The sequence below is a fragment of the Salvia hispanica genome, chromosome 4 (assembly GCF_023119035.1).
Source record: "Salvia hispanica cultivar TCC Black 2014 chromosome 4, UniMelb_Shisp_WGS_1.0, whole genome shotgun sequence".
In the NCBI taxonomy this organism is placed as follows: Eukaryota; Viridiplantae; Streptophyta; class Magnoliopsida; order Lamiales; family Lamiaceae; genus Salvia; species Salvia hispanica.
The window spans coordinates 628,213-643,817 of NC_062968.1; the positions used below are offsets into that span (position 1 = coordinate 628,213).

At 31.5% G+C, this 15,605-nt stretch overlaps 1 protein-coding gene across 2 annotated transcripts; it reads left to right on the top strand.

The window, feature by feature from the left end:
* The first annotated feature begins 6,176 nt into the window (after positions 1 to 6,176).
* Positions 6,177 to 10,779, top strand: LOC125185661 (homeotic protein knotted-1-like). 2 transcript variants are annotated; one of them, XM_048082227.1, is made up of 6 exons: positions 6,177 to 6,764; positions 6,885 to 7,010; positions 7,090 to 7,225; positions 8,826 to 8,885; positions 9,540 to 9,793; positions 10,376 to 10,779. In XM_048082227.1, the coding sequence occupies exons 1-6, from the start codon at positions 6,486 to 6,488 to the stop codon at positions 10,577 to 10,579; spliced, it is 1,059 nt and encodes a 352-aa protein (XP_047938184.1). In that variant the 5' UTR covers positions 6,177 to 6,485; the 3' UTR covers positions 10,580 to 10,779. The 2 variants fall into 2 exon arrangements, with proteins under 2 accessions (XP_047938184.1, XP_047938185.1); XM_048082228.1 differs by lacking the exon at positions 8,826 to 8,885.
* Positions 10,780 to 15,605: the final 4,826 nt, after the last annotated feature.

Consider the following 15,605-nt stretch of genomic DNA (forward strand, 5'->3'; position numbering starts at 1 on the left):
TACTGTTTTAGGAAACGTTTCATTTTTAATGTGAAAATCCAAAATGGAAAAACGTCTTATTTTGAATGGGACAAAGATAAAATGTTAGTGAGAATGAGTTAGTGGAATATAAGGTCTATTACCAAAAATAGTACTTCATCTGTCCCTGAAAGTTTGTCACATTTTTCTATTTCCATCAGTTCGACAAAATTTGTCTCATTTCACTTAAAACTTGTTTCTAATTAATACTCCATCCATCCCTGAAAATTTGTCAATTGTTCTATTTTTGTTTTATCTAAAAATTTGTTACTACCTTTTATTTTTATCATTTTTAGTAGTGGATCCTACATTTCACTAACTCATTCTCACTCACACTTTATTACAAACTATTACTCCCTCTGTCCCACTAGAAATGAAACGTTTTCCTTTTTGGTTGTCCCATTAAAAATGAAACGTTTTTTAAAATAGAAATAATTTTATCTCTACTTTTCCCTCTCTCTTACTTTACTCTCTCTTCTTTAATCACAAAACAACACTAGATAAAATCCTGTACCGAAAAGCAAACGTTTCATATTTATTGAAACGGAGGAAGTATATAAAAGTAGGATTCATGTTACACTAATTTTTACAACATCTTCTCTCCGTCCTATTCGCATTTCTCTTTTACTCTACTAATTGTATATTAAAATCTATGCTTTTAGTATAATGGAATATATTTTATCGATAAATACACACACAAATGATGGTTATTTACAAAGACACGCGCATTATTTGCATTAATTTCCCCGAAATTTAAAATAATAGAAAAATAAATTTAAAAAAATATGCATTTAGAAATATCATTTTTAGTTTATCGACAAAATCAGAATTGCATTTAAGTTGGTGTAGATGGGCGTAATTATTTCATGTAGTATTTGAGTATACTATTCTCTCTAAAATGCTTAATATTCTCATTAATGCACGTCCACATATTATATGACACAAAGTCAATGACGTAGCTACTATATATACTTGCTTTTGGTACAATTTGCACCTTGGATATATCGAACTGTACAAATACGGAACACTCCCTTCCTCCCTAATTATTTATCATCATTTGTTTAATTTTGAGAAATGTAATAGAAAAGTATTCAAATCACCTTTAACGAAATAGTCCAACAATTAGAAACATATACTCTCTTTGTTCTATAATAACGAAGGCGTTTTCTTTTTGGCACGAAAATTAAAAAAAATTATATTAATTGAATTAATTAAAGAGAGAATAAAGTGAAAAATGAAAAAGATAGAGAAATGAAGAGAGAAAAAAGTACTCCCTCCGTCCCGCTTTAGCAGTCCCATTGACTTTTCTGCCTTCTTTTTGTAAAAATAATAAAAAATAGTTAAAGTGGAGAAATGGTAAAGTAAGAGAAACAATAATGTAGATAAGACTCTTCTCTATATTATTTTTTTTTCTTAATTTAGCATTTCTCATCTTTAACAATTTTTTATCATTTTTTATAAAATAGGGCAGAAAAGTCAATGGGACTGCTAAAGCGAGACGGAGGGGGTAATAGAGAGTAAAGTAGGTATGGAAAAATGTGTTGACTTTTACTAAAAAGGGAATGACTCTATTACTATGGAACGTATTAAAATAGCAAAATGACTCTATTACTATGCAACGGAGGGAGCATTTGCAGTTTTGACCAATCAGACACCACCTATTATATAGATAAGCCAGCCAGGTATGCATCAAAATAGATTGTTAGAAAGAAAACGTTTTATCAACTGAGTTGCATTCGTGATCAATGGCCTAATCCATGAACTAAATACCTTATACTCCCTCCGCCCCCGATTAAAAGTCACACTTTGACCGGACACGGGTTTTAATAAATGTAAAGAAAAGTTGGTTGAAAAAGTTAATGGAATGTGTGATCCACTTTTTTATATTGGTTTTATAATAAAATGTGAGTAAAGTGAGTTAGCGGAATGCGAGACTACTTACCATTTATGATAAAAATGAAGAGTGACTCTTAATTAGGGACGGACCAAAATGGAAAAGTGTGACTCTTAATCGGAGACAGAGGGAGTAATAAGATAAGGTGTTTCTCCATTCCCCCACATAATAAATAATAAATGGAGTATATATATTGAAGATTGGTAGAGTTAACTTTTAGTTTAAAATGAATATAGGAGAGAGAGGGAGAATGTAAATGAAGGTGGGGTAGTGTCTCTGAAAGAAGAAACGTGGGGGCAGCAGTGGGTGAATAGTGCATACGAATACGCCCGGAAATTACGCGCTACAAATTAGGCACTGCTGCCAAGTCAGTGAATGCATGGGGTTTTTGGGTCCCATTTTGTGAACGAGGTGACATTGCATTTGCTCCTCTCTTTCAATCCCTCTTTTCTCAGTTTTTCTGCACTACTACCTAGATTGGACGTTTCCAAACCTCTCTTCACTCACCTCTACTCCTCTTCCTTTCTCTGTCGTACGCGTGTTCTCTGTCGTACGCGTGTTTTAATGTAAAATTGGAAAAATGCGAAGATGGAGAGACGAGATGATTAGAGATATTACAAGACTAATTTTTGTGGACGGTTCAAAATAAAAATAAAAATGGAACTATTTATTGCGGATGGTGGTGGTACTTTTCCTCCTTTTTTAAAGTTATGACTGGTAAGGATCCGGCCGCACGTTTAGTATGTAACTTGAATCTTCGACTTATTGGTTAGAGAAGAAAAGTTTGTTCCTTTTTCTGGTATGTAACATAGGCATGGATAGTGATGTTGTTTGACGCTTAAATCTTAAAAAAAATTCTGGACGGTCACGACATTTCCGGTCGTTCATAAGGGAATGTTAGGGCTTCCTGGTGGTCTGGGGCGTCGCCCTGATCGCCCGTTGGTTTTAATAGAGAATCGATCCGATATCCGAAAAATCGGGTTTCGGGTATCCAATTATCCGACATTTTCGAATTTGGATATCGGATATACAATACCCAATATCCATTTTGATAGACTTAGCAAATAATGTGTTAAAATAATGGGTCATGAAGAAATGTTCAAATTAAGATAAAATATCCACATTTTTCGTGGACGACAGTAGGGCGATTTGTTCACATTTTTTGTGCATGCACTATTTTTATAAGAAAATGTTAAAAGTAGTTAATTAATTAAACTTGTTTCTCCACACAAAAATAAAAAGATAGCTTTAGGTTTTTTGCAACCTCTCAAAGTAGCAATGGTGTTTAGACAAATATTCTAGACACATTCTTGTTTGTAGACTTATGATTATGACAAGATGATGTCGCGTGATCCAAAAAATAAACTCCCTATACATACTAATATTACACATCATATATAAATATATATAATAAATAGCACTATTGTGTATATTTGTAAAACCCATACTGAAGTGCTTTTTTGAGTTCGTCAATATACATATATAAAAATATGATAGGTTGTAATTTTTGACATGGTTGTGAAATTGCTTTTTAGGATGGCACATTGCTATCACTTAAAATGAAAAAAAAAGTTGTTTTTTTTCTTTCTTTAGTTTTTCTTATTGAAGTAGATTACTCTACCAACTTGACTTCGTGAACTTCCAAAATTTAATATTGGCCGTGTAAATTACTATTTATCTGACGTTACATGTTGACAAAATTAACATTTTCTTTAATTAGCAAAACATTATCACAAAACCTTCAACTAGAACTTAGTTTAGTTAGTGAGCTAAAAGGAAATCTACACATCTTTGGATAACATTTTATCTCCATAGCCTATACATCTATGTAATACTTATAAAGATACAAAAAAAATGTCATTTCAAATCTAAAATTATACCCGTTTATGAAAAATGACTCGAACTTTAATAAATAATATTTAAAATGACATGACATAAAACAAAGTAGTTTAAGCTAGTAGTATGAAATTTTGAGCCATGCCATTTAAAAAAATAAAAAACTAAACAATGACTTTGACAAGCTATATCGAGATTCTGAGGCCGAAAACTAGGCTCATGACATGATATTTGATGCAAAGATGATAATTTAAAATTTAAATAAACATTTTTGATAAAGCGAATTTAATTTCCAAAATATAGTGCATACTAGTACAATGGAGAATAATAGAACATCAATTGTGGTAAGTATAAGAAACAAAACTATAGAAACATATTTTTAGCCAATCTCAAATTTTGTAATATAAGTAAGTACATGCGATGATGCAATTCTATTAAGCCAAACCAATAAAAGTAAAGTACTCATTTTTAAAGTTGTCAATTTACAATAAGATTCAATTTTAGGCAATTTGCAAGTTTGGTTATAATATACGACTTATCAACTTTTAATTATACAGATAACATGTCTTAATTGCCTAGAATTTCTCAAATTAACTAAACTTCAATGTGACAACTCAATATAAACCTTATCATATATTATCATGATAATTTGAACAAAAAAGTTTATTTCTCAAGAAGGGATTCCAGTGATCACATAAAAATAACTAAGAACATATTATTCACAAGCCACAGAGCTATGCATTATTTTTGAAGAAAAAATCTGATCCATCAATAATTATGTTATAGTACTATATATATCTAAGTAGAGACAGCCTAAAAAATTGTTTTAGTATGGGATATATATACGTATAAATTTTGAGTTTGAGATTTCAGACAATAATTTTCTAATGTTTTATTGTTATCAAAATCAATCATAGTTAGAAGGATTTCAATAATTATCTATATATTCTGACCGCGGAGGATTGAACCTCCAACAGTTCAACGTATTAATTGAAGAGGAAACATCTTAACAAATTAAACTGTAATACAAGATCCTCTGAGTTGTGTCTTCCAACATAAAAAAAGATTTTTACACGTGTGAGAAAAATGACATTTATCAATATTATAATCTACATACCAAGTAACCTGGTGAACACAAAGGTGCAATGTAGCTCGCCTTACTTCCCATTCAGTCTTTTGATTGGTGGTTTTGGTTAATAAGTGTTTTGTTCGAAAGGTGCACTTCTTGGTTTTCTCTCGGTTGCCTCTTGTTTAGCTTGTTTATTTTGGTGTGAGGTGTTTTATTTTCTTGTCTTAAATGAACTAGGTTTTTGTTCTGAACTTTGATTCCTTTGCTCACCAATCCTAGAGCTGTTTATATCATTTTTCTTTTATAATATAAATACTATCTAATCTTCGAATAAAACATGAAAATGAAACTATTTAGGAATACTAACAATATCATACTCTCAAAAAAGCTATAAACAACTAATTAAGAGCATTTATTTATATTCAACCTTGCTTGTAGAACCATATTACTCATAATCATTGCAACAAACAATTGGCCACAACTAGAAACTGATAATGTTAGATGTATACAATGAATGTTAGATGTATATAATGGTCATATCTTTTAATACGAAGTACTTGAATTTAATGTAGATAAATCCATAGTGCTGTCTATTTTCATTTTATGACAAGATAAATTTGAAAAATGAACCTATAGTAAATTCTATCGGGACAAGCTAGAACCTTAACATTATGGTGGGATTCAAACTTTAGTTTTTTAGGAAATGAACACATGTCATCCTATGAATTATTTTCACCTTTTATCCATTATGGTTGTCGAAGGAAACTGTCATAAATTTCTTTAACCATGAAACTCTTGTAGTATCATTTTTCACAACACATACTTTTTGGTTAAATTTAAAGCAATTTCAACTTTCCTTTTTACAGTCGCAAAAATGCACAAAATTGATATCAATCGACGAGCAGAATTCACCGAAAAATATGACAATCCAAACAAAATAAAAATAAAGTTGGGACAACAATATCAAAGTTACTCATCTTCTTTAGCAAAGATATCGATCTCGCCAAACATCACATATGCTAATCCGTCGATAAATAGCAAGAAACAGAAAATTCACTAAGAAAAACATTACCTAATCCAAAAACCTAACCCGAACAAATCAACTATTGAAGGCCTAATATTAGAATTAAGTTAAAAAAAAGTCTCATGAAAGTTAGTGGAGGTAAGAAAATAAGAGTAATAGGAAAAGAAAAAAACATAAAAGGATAAAAGTAGAAAAAACTAACTGGATTAATTGTCAACTAGTGGTCTACCTTTCCAACATTTATTTCTCTTCAAGATTTTATATTTATATATATATTCTACAACTCCCATAATTTATTCTTTGATAAAGAACATCTCGTCACCACCCACCCACCCCACCCCACCCCCACACCGCCGTTGCTGATAATTCCGGCTTAACTCCGCCGCCAAATTCCGGCTTCTTTTCTCAAAATCAAACATGCTCACATCTCACACCTCCATCTTCCATCCAAATTAACAAAAAAACACCCTTTACTTTTCTAAATATAGATCAATCATCTCTTGTTTTGTGTCACATAATTTTATTCATTCAATCTCCACAACTCTTCTAGCTAGGGTTTCATTTTCCACCCTCACTTTCTCAAATTCCCAATAACAAAAAAAAGGGTTTTTCCACTTTTTCAATATCCGAATTCATCAAAAACTATGGAAGAATACAATCATCACCTCACCGAGACCTCCAATTCAAGAGGCGCCGCCTTCTTCTACGGCGGCGGCTCCAACGGCGGCGGTGGAGGCTTCCACATCCACTCTTGCTACGACTCCCCGGCCGTGAAGACCGAGGCCGGAACCTCCCACCCTAGGTTCCAATATCCGTCCACTTTCAATAGTCTCGATCCGATCGAAACCGACACCATCAAAGCCAAAATAATTGCGCATCCCCAATACTCCAATCTATTGGAGGCTTACATGGATTGTCAAAAGGTTACATTTCTTTGTTTTTTTTATTACAGCATCACATCAGACATTAACCACTTTACCGCTTATATAAAAAAAAAAAAAATTATTTCTCCTTACATGATTTGACAAATTTGACATGTGAAGGTTGGGGCGCCAGCCGAGGTCGTGGCGCGGCTAGCGGCCGCGCGGGAGGAGTTTGAGGCGCGCCAGCGGGCGGCGGTGGCGAGCCGAGACGAGTACTCGAAGGATCCGGAACTCGACCAATTTATGGTAGTACTATTTAATTTTTTTTTTGGTAAATTTGATTTAATAAATTTTGATCATATAAAAAAAATAAAAAATATTTCAGGAAGCTTACTATGATATGTTGGTGAAATATCGAGAAGAGCTAAATCGTCCCTTGCAAGAAGCCATGGATTTCATGCGTCGCATCGAATCGCAGCTCAACGTCCTCACCAACGCCCCCGTCCGCATCTTCAACTCCGGTAACACCTCTTTCTCGAACTCCTGACCTTTTGATTTGAGGGGAAACGTCTTATCAGCTAAGATGCGACTGCTTCTTACTTTTTTTTTTTTTGAACTCATGACTTACTGAATTAAAAAAAAAAACGTTTTATCAACTGAGCAGCTGGATTTTTTAAAACCCTCAAAAATGTGTTGTTTACGGTTCAAACTTCTGAGCTATTGATTTGAGGAGAAACGTCGGAATTGGGGGTTTATTGTCTGCAAAAATTTACTGCAACTGCTTGTTGTTGAATGAATAGTAGAGATGGTGGGATTTACGAGTGAACAGAAGTTTGACTGAAACTTCCAATTAAAATAAAACCCTAATCACGAGCTGTATAGTAAAAAGATTTGATTTGGTTCCATTATGATCAATATAATATTATCACCTTTAAAACAATCATATATAATCACTCTATTTTATTACTTCTTTCCCTTTTCATGGCTTCTCCATTACTTAATTCTTCCATCAGATTCCAATCTATTTTTCTCCATAATCATTGTTTAGTTACCTCTCTCTCTCTATATATATATATAAATTTAATTTGGTTATTGTGAAAATTTACTAACATGTTTGCTTTGAAATAAATCTTATTTTTCTCCATAATCTTCATTACCTCTCTCAAGATATTTATTTAATTATGTGTATGCTGTGAGAATTATACATTTTACAAAAATATGAGAATATTGTACTGAACATGTTGGTACTAAAATAACTGTATTTTTCTTACAAGAATACATTGAATATATATAGGGTTTGAATATTGTGAAAACCAAGTACATTCTTTTGTCTGAATTATTTTACTATGTTTTACTGCACTAAAAAAATAATAGTAATTGTTTATTATATATATGTATATAGTGCATTATGGTGGAATCTGAGAGTTATGTCTGAGATAGGTGGGTAGACATAGATGACACACAACCATTAAATTTGTCATATCTTTAGTTTTGCAATTTAGCTTTTTAGGCTTTGGAAAAATGAGAAACATAGGATGCTGTTCAAATCTGTGAGCTGCCCCATCCAGTCTCTGTACCAATTTAATTTTCAGGTTTTCTATTTTATAATATTTTTTATTTTATTTCTTTCCACTACATGCTGCCTTTTTTTTTTAATTTCTGCTTTTTGCATATATTTGGAGGTATTGTAATATTCTAATATTTTCTAAGGTGAAATAATACATGCCATTTCTATCTTATTCTTTTTATAGTGGTGTCATCCTTTTGTTGTCTTTTCTGAATTTATTTCATCAACAACTGTAGATTGAACCATCACTTCGATGTTCTATTGAGTAGCCTCTTTCTTTGGTTAATAATTATAGCCTATTGTATATTGTGTCATGACTTATACGAGTCACATTTCTTTTTTACTATTCGAAAATCACGACTTTCTGCGCGTTATGAGAGTATGCAACAACTATCTTTACACCCTATCTTTACACGGATTAGGCGTGATTTGTGATATTTTTTATAATGTGGAAATTTACGGTCGCAATCTTTAGTGCGCGTTGAGTGAAGCGCGCTATTTCAATGTGCATTAGGGCTTTTGTGATATTTTTTCTATGTCGCGAGCTTATGCAGTAGCTATCTTCAGTGCGCATACCGGGAAAAGCCCAACGTGTGAGATTTACAAAGACATTGGTGAGATTTGAATATGAGACATTTGGCTCTAGAAAAAATGATAAGGATTGATTATTTTGAACCGTTTGAAAATTTGTAGTGTTAAAACCATGATTAACTCATTACATGAATTTAGATCTTATTTTTATCTATATTTCCCATTGTGTTGCTACTTTAATTAGGTCTACATGAGCTTCACATCCCTTTTTACTATTAATGAAGAGCAAAAGGATTGAACAATAGAAATAAATGGTTTAATTAATATCTACACATCATAGCCTTTGTAGTTACCATCATTTTCTCATTTGTGCCATGAACTATTCTTCTTTGACCTTTCTTATCACTGATTTTTTCCTTTTCTTTGCTATCATTCATTCTTTATTTATTTTTACTTAGAATTCCAATTGTTTTTTGGAACTCTTCTTTCAGCCAGTGTTGTTGTGAGTGAGCACTTTTATCCCTTTGCTTCTGTATTCTTGTGTTCGTTTATTTCTTTATTTATTGTAAATTTTGGATAGAACGCTTGATTTAGATTTTACGTTAAATTTATTCTTTTTGTTGTTATTTCTATTCTGAACCGCTCGTCATCTTTTTGGTTTGAACATTTCAACACAAAAAAGTGCAAATTTTTTATACAACTTCAATTTTACTTACCTTGTTTGTATTGTCTGAAAGAGGACAAGAGTGAGGGCATCGGTTCGTCAGAGGAGGAGCAAGAGATCAGCGCGGGAGAGACAGGGCTGGCGGAGATCGATCCACGAGCAGAAGACCGGGAGCTGAAAACCCACCTCCTAAAAAAGTACAGTGGATACTTGAGTAGTCTCAAGCAAGAACTCTCCAAGAAGAAGAAGAAAGGGAAACTGCCTAAAGAGGCTCGCCAAAAACTTCTTAGCTGGTGGGAGCTTCATTACAAGTGGCCTTATCCATCGGTATGTCGTCCACGTACTTCCATAATTGTTCGACCCTCTAATAGAACAGAATAATGAACTTTGGTCAAATTCTGATTCAAAATTCCGCTAAAAAAGTTATATAGTAGGAGTAGTACTAATTTATATGATCAAAATTTTATTATATGGAGCGCACAAAATCAGAATTTGGCCGGGATTCATTAAGTTACATGTTGTTATTTATCCCTAATGAAATTCTAGATGGCTCCCCCTCCAATGAAATTATCAAACTTTGGCCAAGTTCTGATTTTGCAACTATATTTTAAACGATTATGATTTTATGTCTGAGATCGTTTTACCGTATATGGTGATGATATGGTCACATGAATATATCAAGGCCGTCACATCACCATAAATTCTGGTAAAATAAATCTCGATATACTAATATACAAGAAATGTCCTATTGTTGTCAGTAAATTATCGAACTTTGGTCAAATTCTGATTTTACTAATGCTATACTAATCGAGATCGGTTGACCCTAATTGGTGATGATAAGGTTACATAAATACATCAATTTCGGTAGAAATTAATCTCAAATTATTTGACAATTGTGTCTCCTTGCAGGAATCAGAGAAGGTGGCATTGGCAGAATCAACTGGTTTGGACCAAAAACAGATAAATAATTGGTTCATAAACCAAAGAAAAAGGCATTGGAAGCCCTCAGAAGATATGCAATTCATGGTGATGGATGGACTTCATCCACAAAATGGAGCCCTCTATATGGAGGGCCACTACATGCCTGATGGTCCATATAGGCTCGGGCCGTGATGCTACACATGCCTCGCCCTATGTATACGACGTCGTTTTGGGTGAAGTGAGTTGTAATAGTTTGCTAGCTCAACCTTATATATATATAGTTGTAAGCTATTGATTGTGAGCAATAACATTATGCATGAAATTAAGTTAATTTGCTTTTGATATTGGAAAAATATAAATTACTATCAATGTAATGTTGTTACTGGTCTTCATTTGGAAGTTTTATTTTATAATTTATGTGATGTGTGAAATTGTGTGGTGTAGCAGTGGATTAGTGCATATATATAAAGAATGATTTGTTTAATTGGTCGATTGAATTTGTTATTTTCAATTGTAGGAGAACTGATTTTGTTTTGATTTCTCATTTTTTTTCACTGGAAAATATAGAGCACATAGTGTCAATTTATAAATATATAGCATATGGTAAATCAGTTTATATTAAAGTAGAGCATAGGGTAAATAAGTTTATACTAATATTCAAAATTGTCCTATACATTTGAACAAAAATCTTTTTAGTCCTATGCAACAAGCGTGATAGCAAAACAAAAAAACGTTCGTCTTTCACATCAAGTGTGATAGTTTCTGATTTCATGTTCTAGACCATATGTTTTTGTTTATATTTAACGGTTTTATAAAAAATTGACAAAACCATAGTTTGAGTGAACTAATTAGGTAATTATAATTTTAATTAATCGTTTTAGCATAAATTAGTTAGTCATATTAACCTAATTATTTTATTTTATGTGTTAATATCTGTTGTATTTAAAGTAATAACTTAATTAGTTTAAAATGATTAACTAAAATTATGTATAACTCATTAATCTAGTGAAAATGCGTGAGTATTTGCTAGAACCATTAAATATGAACCAAAACATATTGATTAAGAAAAAAAAAATATCACACATATTATATAGTTTGAACAAATGCACTACAAAATCAATTTTAAATTTTATAAGTATTATTTTTGATGACCCTAAAAGTAGGAAAACATTTAAAACAAATGATTCATCAAATGGAAACATCAATCATCAAAAACATGATTCCAAAAGTAACCTAGGAGATAGTTTTAAAATAAAATAAAAAGTTACTAGCAGTGTACAACAAGGTTTGAATCAAAACAATAACAAAAGCACAAGAACAACACAATGGAAAACAAGACCATCCACCAAGACACAACAAACACCAACCAAGAAACAATCCACCAAAGCAAAAAAGGATATTGGAAGGTATAAACATCCAACAACACCCAAATAAGGTCACCTTAAGCATCAATCGATGAGTCTATTTTGGCTTCGGTTCCTTTCCTCCAAACGAGAAAGGAAATTTCGAGCACCAACCTCTAATCCTTAGCGGACTTAGTCCTTCGAGTATAGGTTAGGGTCAAGACAAAGTCTTGTGCTGAGGAACCAACTGAGGCCCTTTTCTTTTCTAATGGTGATTTTGTGTTCAACCACAAATCTACCAATTTCCACATTTCCAAAGTGGGAAGCAAAAGCCTTCCTTGCAAATATATCTCTACCTGAAAATTGTTGGTGTTAGTTAGTATTTTTGGGATAATTAATGTTTATAATTAACTAATAGGTTTATTAAATAAGAAATGTTTAATTGGAGATGGGATTGTATACCTCATTTTCACTGCGTAAGTGGAGCTTTTGCATGAGATACCTTTTGATAGACGAAATTGTAACATTTCCATCCCTGTAAAATATCCACAATGAAATCAAATGAAAATTCGTTAATTGTTCTAGGCTTCTAGCAACATTCATCATGCAATCCAAATTTTACAATATTCTTTTTTATCATTTAGAAATTTAATTCTATTCATATATATTTCCGTGTTAGAAAAATATTATATTTGCAACATTACCATTATAAATAAGGGATTGTATTCAACCAAACAAAAACATAATGAATTCTCTATGAAGCCAAATAATTAATTTTTGTGATTAACTTACCTCAGCCTTATGTACCTATGTGGTATTTGCTCCAACGGCACCTTGCATTTCCTATAATAAAAAACAAAAGGTCAAATAAAATAAAGAATTAGTTAAAAATATGAATTTCCAAAAGACATAAATATTTGATATGAAAATATAGTATAGCTCACTGGTTTTCAGAAGCAATAAGAGAAAACCAAATTGTTTTCACTTTTTCATTGTATTCATCATCATCGTCGTCGTCCTCGGTATAAGATATAGTTTTAGTTGAATTTCTTGATCTTCTAAGTGCAATAATTGAATTTTCTTCTCTTCTTCTTGGCCTTAACTCTCTAGTTTGATAAAATGTTCCATCTTCATACTCAACAAGATATTTCTGTAAAAGCAATACAACGATTGATGTACAAGGTAAATGTAGAATTATTCATAATAAAAAGAGGAACATTGCTAGAAAAACCATGAATGTTGGTTTGTCTCGCGACTTTAATCAACCAAAAAAAAAAACGAATTTTACCAACATTTTTCTCAATTTTACAATAACGAAAGAAAACAAAACATTTGCAAATGCTCTCGTCCTTGTAGAATTTTTCGAATACCACATTAAATGCAATCAAATTAGAATTCATGGAAAAATTAAGGAAAAATTTAAAATTCACAATTTTTAATGCTGATTTATAAAATTGCATGACACATCAGAATTTGACATAAATTCAAATGAATTTTTTTTCCAATTTTGACTTTATAAAAATAATAAAATGTGAGTTAGAACAAGAAAAAGTTTAGCAAATGGATTGAAGAAATTGGCTACCTGTTTTTTTGATCCCTTCACATCTTGTTTTGAAACTTGAACAGATTTTGCCAATTCAAATTCCCTATTTTCTCTTTTTCTGGCCAATAATATAATCCAGTCAGTTAGATGAATGAATATAATATAAAAACAATAAAAATAAAAACTAATTATTCTAATTAATATTCAAATACTTTTACATACTTAGATTCTCCAACCAACCATAAAACAGAGATTTTGATTATTAATATAGTTTTCCTTGTTATTCCCACCATAACTTTTTAGATACAAAAACTAAACTACAATTAACTTTTAGTTTTATCCCATATTAATTGATATTCAAAAGTATATATTCTTGCATGGTGAAGATGTCTCACTTTTTTGGGGATTATCCCAATAAAAATGTCATGTCACACTTGCATTTTTTGAAAAAGAGGTAAATCATCATTAATATATTTAGTTGTATTTTCTATCTCTTTATAATTATTTAATTTGACCTTTTTCTCCTTCCATTAATACAATTAACTACAACTGTCTCAATCTACGAAAAACCGTCTTGTTTCCGCTTTGATTCATTCCTCAAAAGTAGACTCTATTTATTTATGGCAAGATTCTCTCTAATAAGTGATTTCCATTTTTCATTAATGGTATTTATATTTCGACCACTTTTTATCTCTATCGATAGCTTACTGTATCAACTCTACATTGAAACTTGTACGTCGTGTCGTCCACTACCAAAATTATTTGGACCAAAACTATTTGTAAGAACATGTTACATTATTTCATGAACCATATCTATATATTGAAGCCAACTACATGCTATATAGCAATAAGAGAGAAATTAATTTTAGAAAAAAAGAAGTGAAATTGAAGTTCAAATTTGTACCTGAGTCTTTGAAGAGGCTCAGAAGCAAGATCAACGTTACATATCGGACAATTGTGCAACCCCTCTTCAATATCTTTTGTCATGCACTCTTCACATACTATATTTTCCAAAATAAATAATTTTAATAATTAAATATTCTGGTAGTCCACGAAATAATGACTCATTTTGGTATATTCAAATAATCCCCGTTCTCATTTGATTTTCAATAATAATATCCTACACAACTTGATTAATTATAATCCACAACATTAAATTTTATTTACCAGTACTATAATCATTGGACCCACCACAATTATTATTCCCTGATAAAAATGAGATATTCAATCAATTTAAATTTACAATAAAAGTAAAATTCTTATTAACACACTCAATTAATTTCATTACTACAATTTTTGCCAAAAGCAAATTGGGTCATTTAGTCATTACTTGAGAGATGGGATGGGATAACAAAAGTGGTCTGCTTATTCAACTAGAGTACATCCAACCAAATCATTCTAACTTAAAATTACACTAAAAAATAAAACCGTTATATTCATCGCTACGCACTCAGACAATTTTTTAAATTACGCGCGAAAAGCAAATTGGGTCGCTACGTGGTAGCCAAAAGAAGGATAACAAAAGTTTACAATTAATTAAATTACGCACGCAAAAGCAAATTGGGGTCACTACTTGTTAGACGGAAGGCGGATTGCAAAATAAAGATTCTCCGTGATATTTTATTTATTCTGATTATAAATTTTGATTGGTATATGTTAAAAACTGACTTTCAAATAAAATTATGCCTTTTGACATGTAAAATAATCTTTCTAAAGAAGAAAAGTTTCAATCGAATAGGTAATGAAGCATAACACAGAGAAAACAGGCAACACGAAAAATTGAGAGGTATGATAAAAAATTAAAACTCACATAGATGACAACATTCTTCAAGATTTGTGACTTGTCTGGGAAGCTTATGGCAGATTGGGCAAGACATAGATCTCCTCAAATTGCTTTGTCTCAAAGCTAAATCCATTGAAAACCTTTCTTTTTCTCAGAGAATGTGTTGTATGTATGAGAGAGGGATAGAAAGGGAATGGGGTTTTTGTGACAAAAATTAATGTATAGAGTTTTGCATTTGTGTGTTCATAGCTGTTAAAAAATGAAATATCTTGGTAATAAATCGGCAACACTTTATTGCATACTCGTTTTAAGTAGGTGTGATATAAAGCCATGTTTTTGTTTGCATGTAAAAAGATTTTCAAAATGGGTAATTTTATTTTATTAAGGTTAAATAGGAAATATAATAAAAACTTTTGCAATATTGAGAGTATTTAGATACTCCTATCACAAAATTCAACACGTACTTATTTCCAAAATTGTTAAGTACGGAGATCTTCTAATAAAATTGTTTATTTTAGAAAAGATCGAATAAAATTGTTAAAATCTCTC

Bases quoted from the DNA above. Each gene is read 5' to 3' on its own strand.
- LOC125185661 (XM_048082227.1), top strand. From the start codon at position 6,486: ATGGAAGAATACAATCATCACCTCACCGAGACCTCCAATTCAAGAGGC. The intron at 7,011-7,089 runs GTAGTACTATTT...AAAATATTTCAG, and splicing joins CGGAACTCGACCAATTTATG to GAAGCTTACTATGATATGTT. The intron at 8,886-9,539 runs GTGAGATTTGAA...ATTGTCTGAAAG, and splicing joins TGAGATTTACAAAGACATTG to AGGACAAGAGTGAGGGCATC.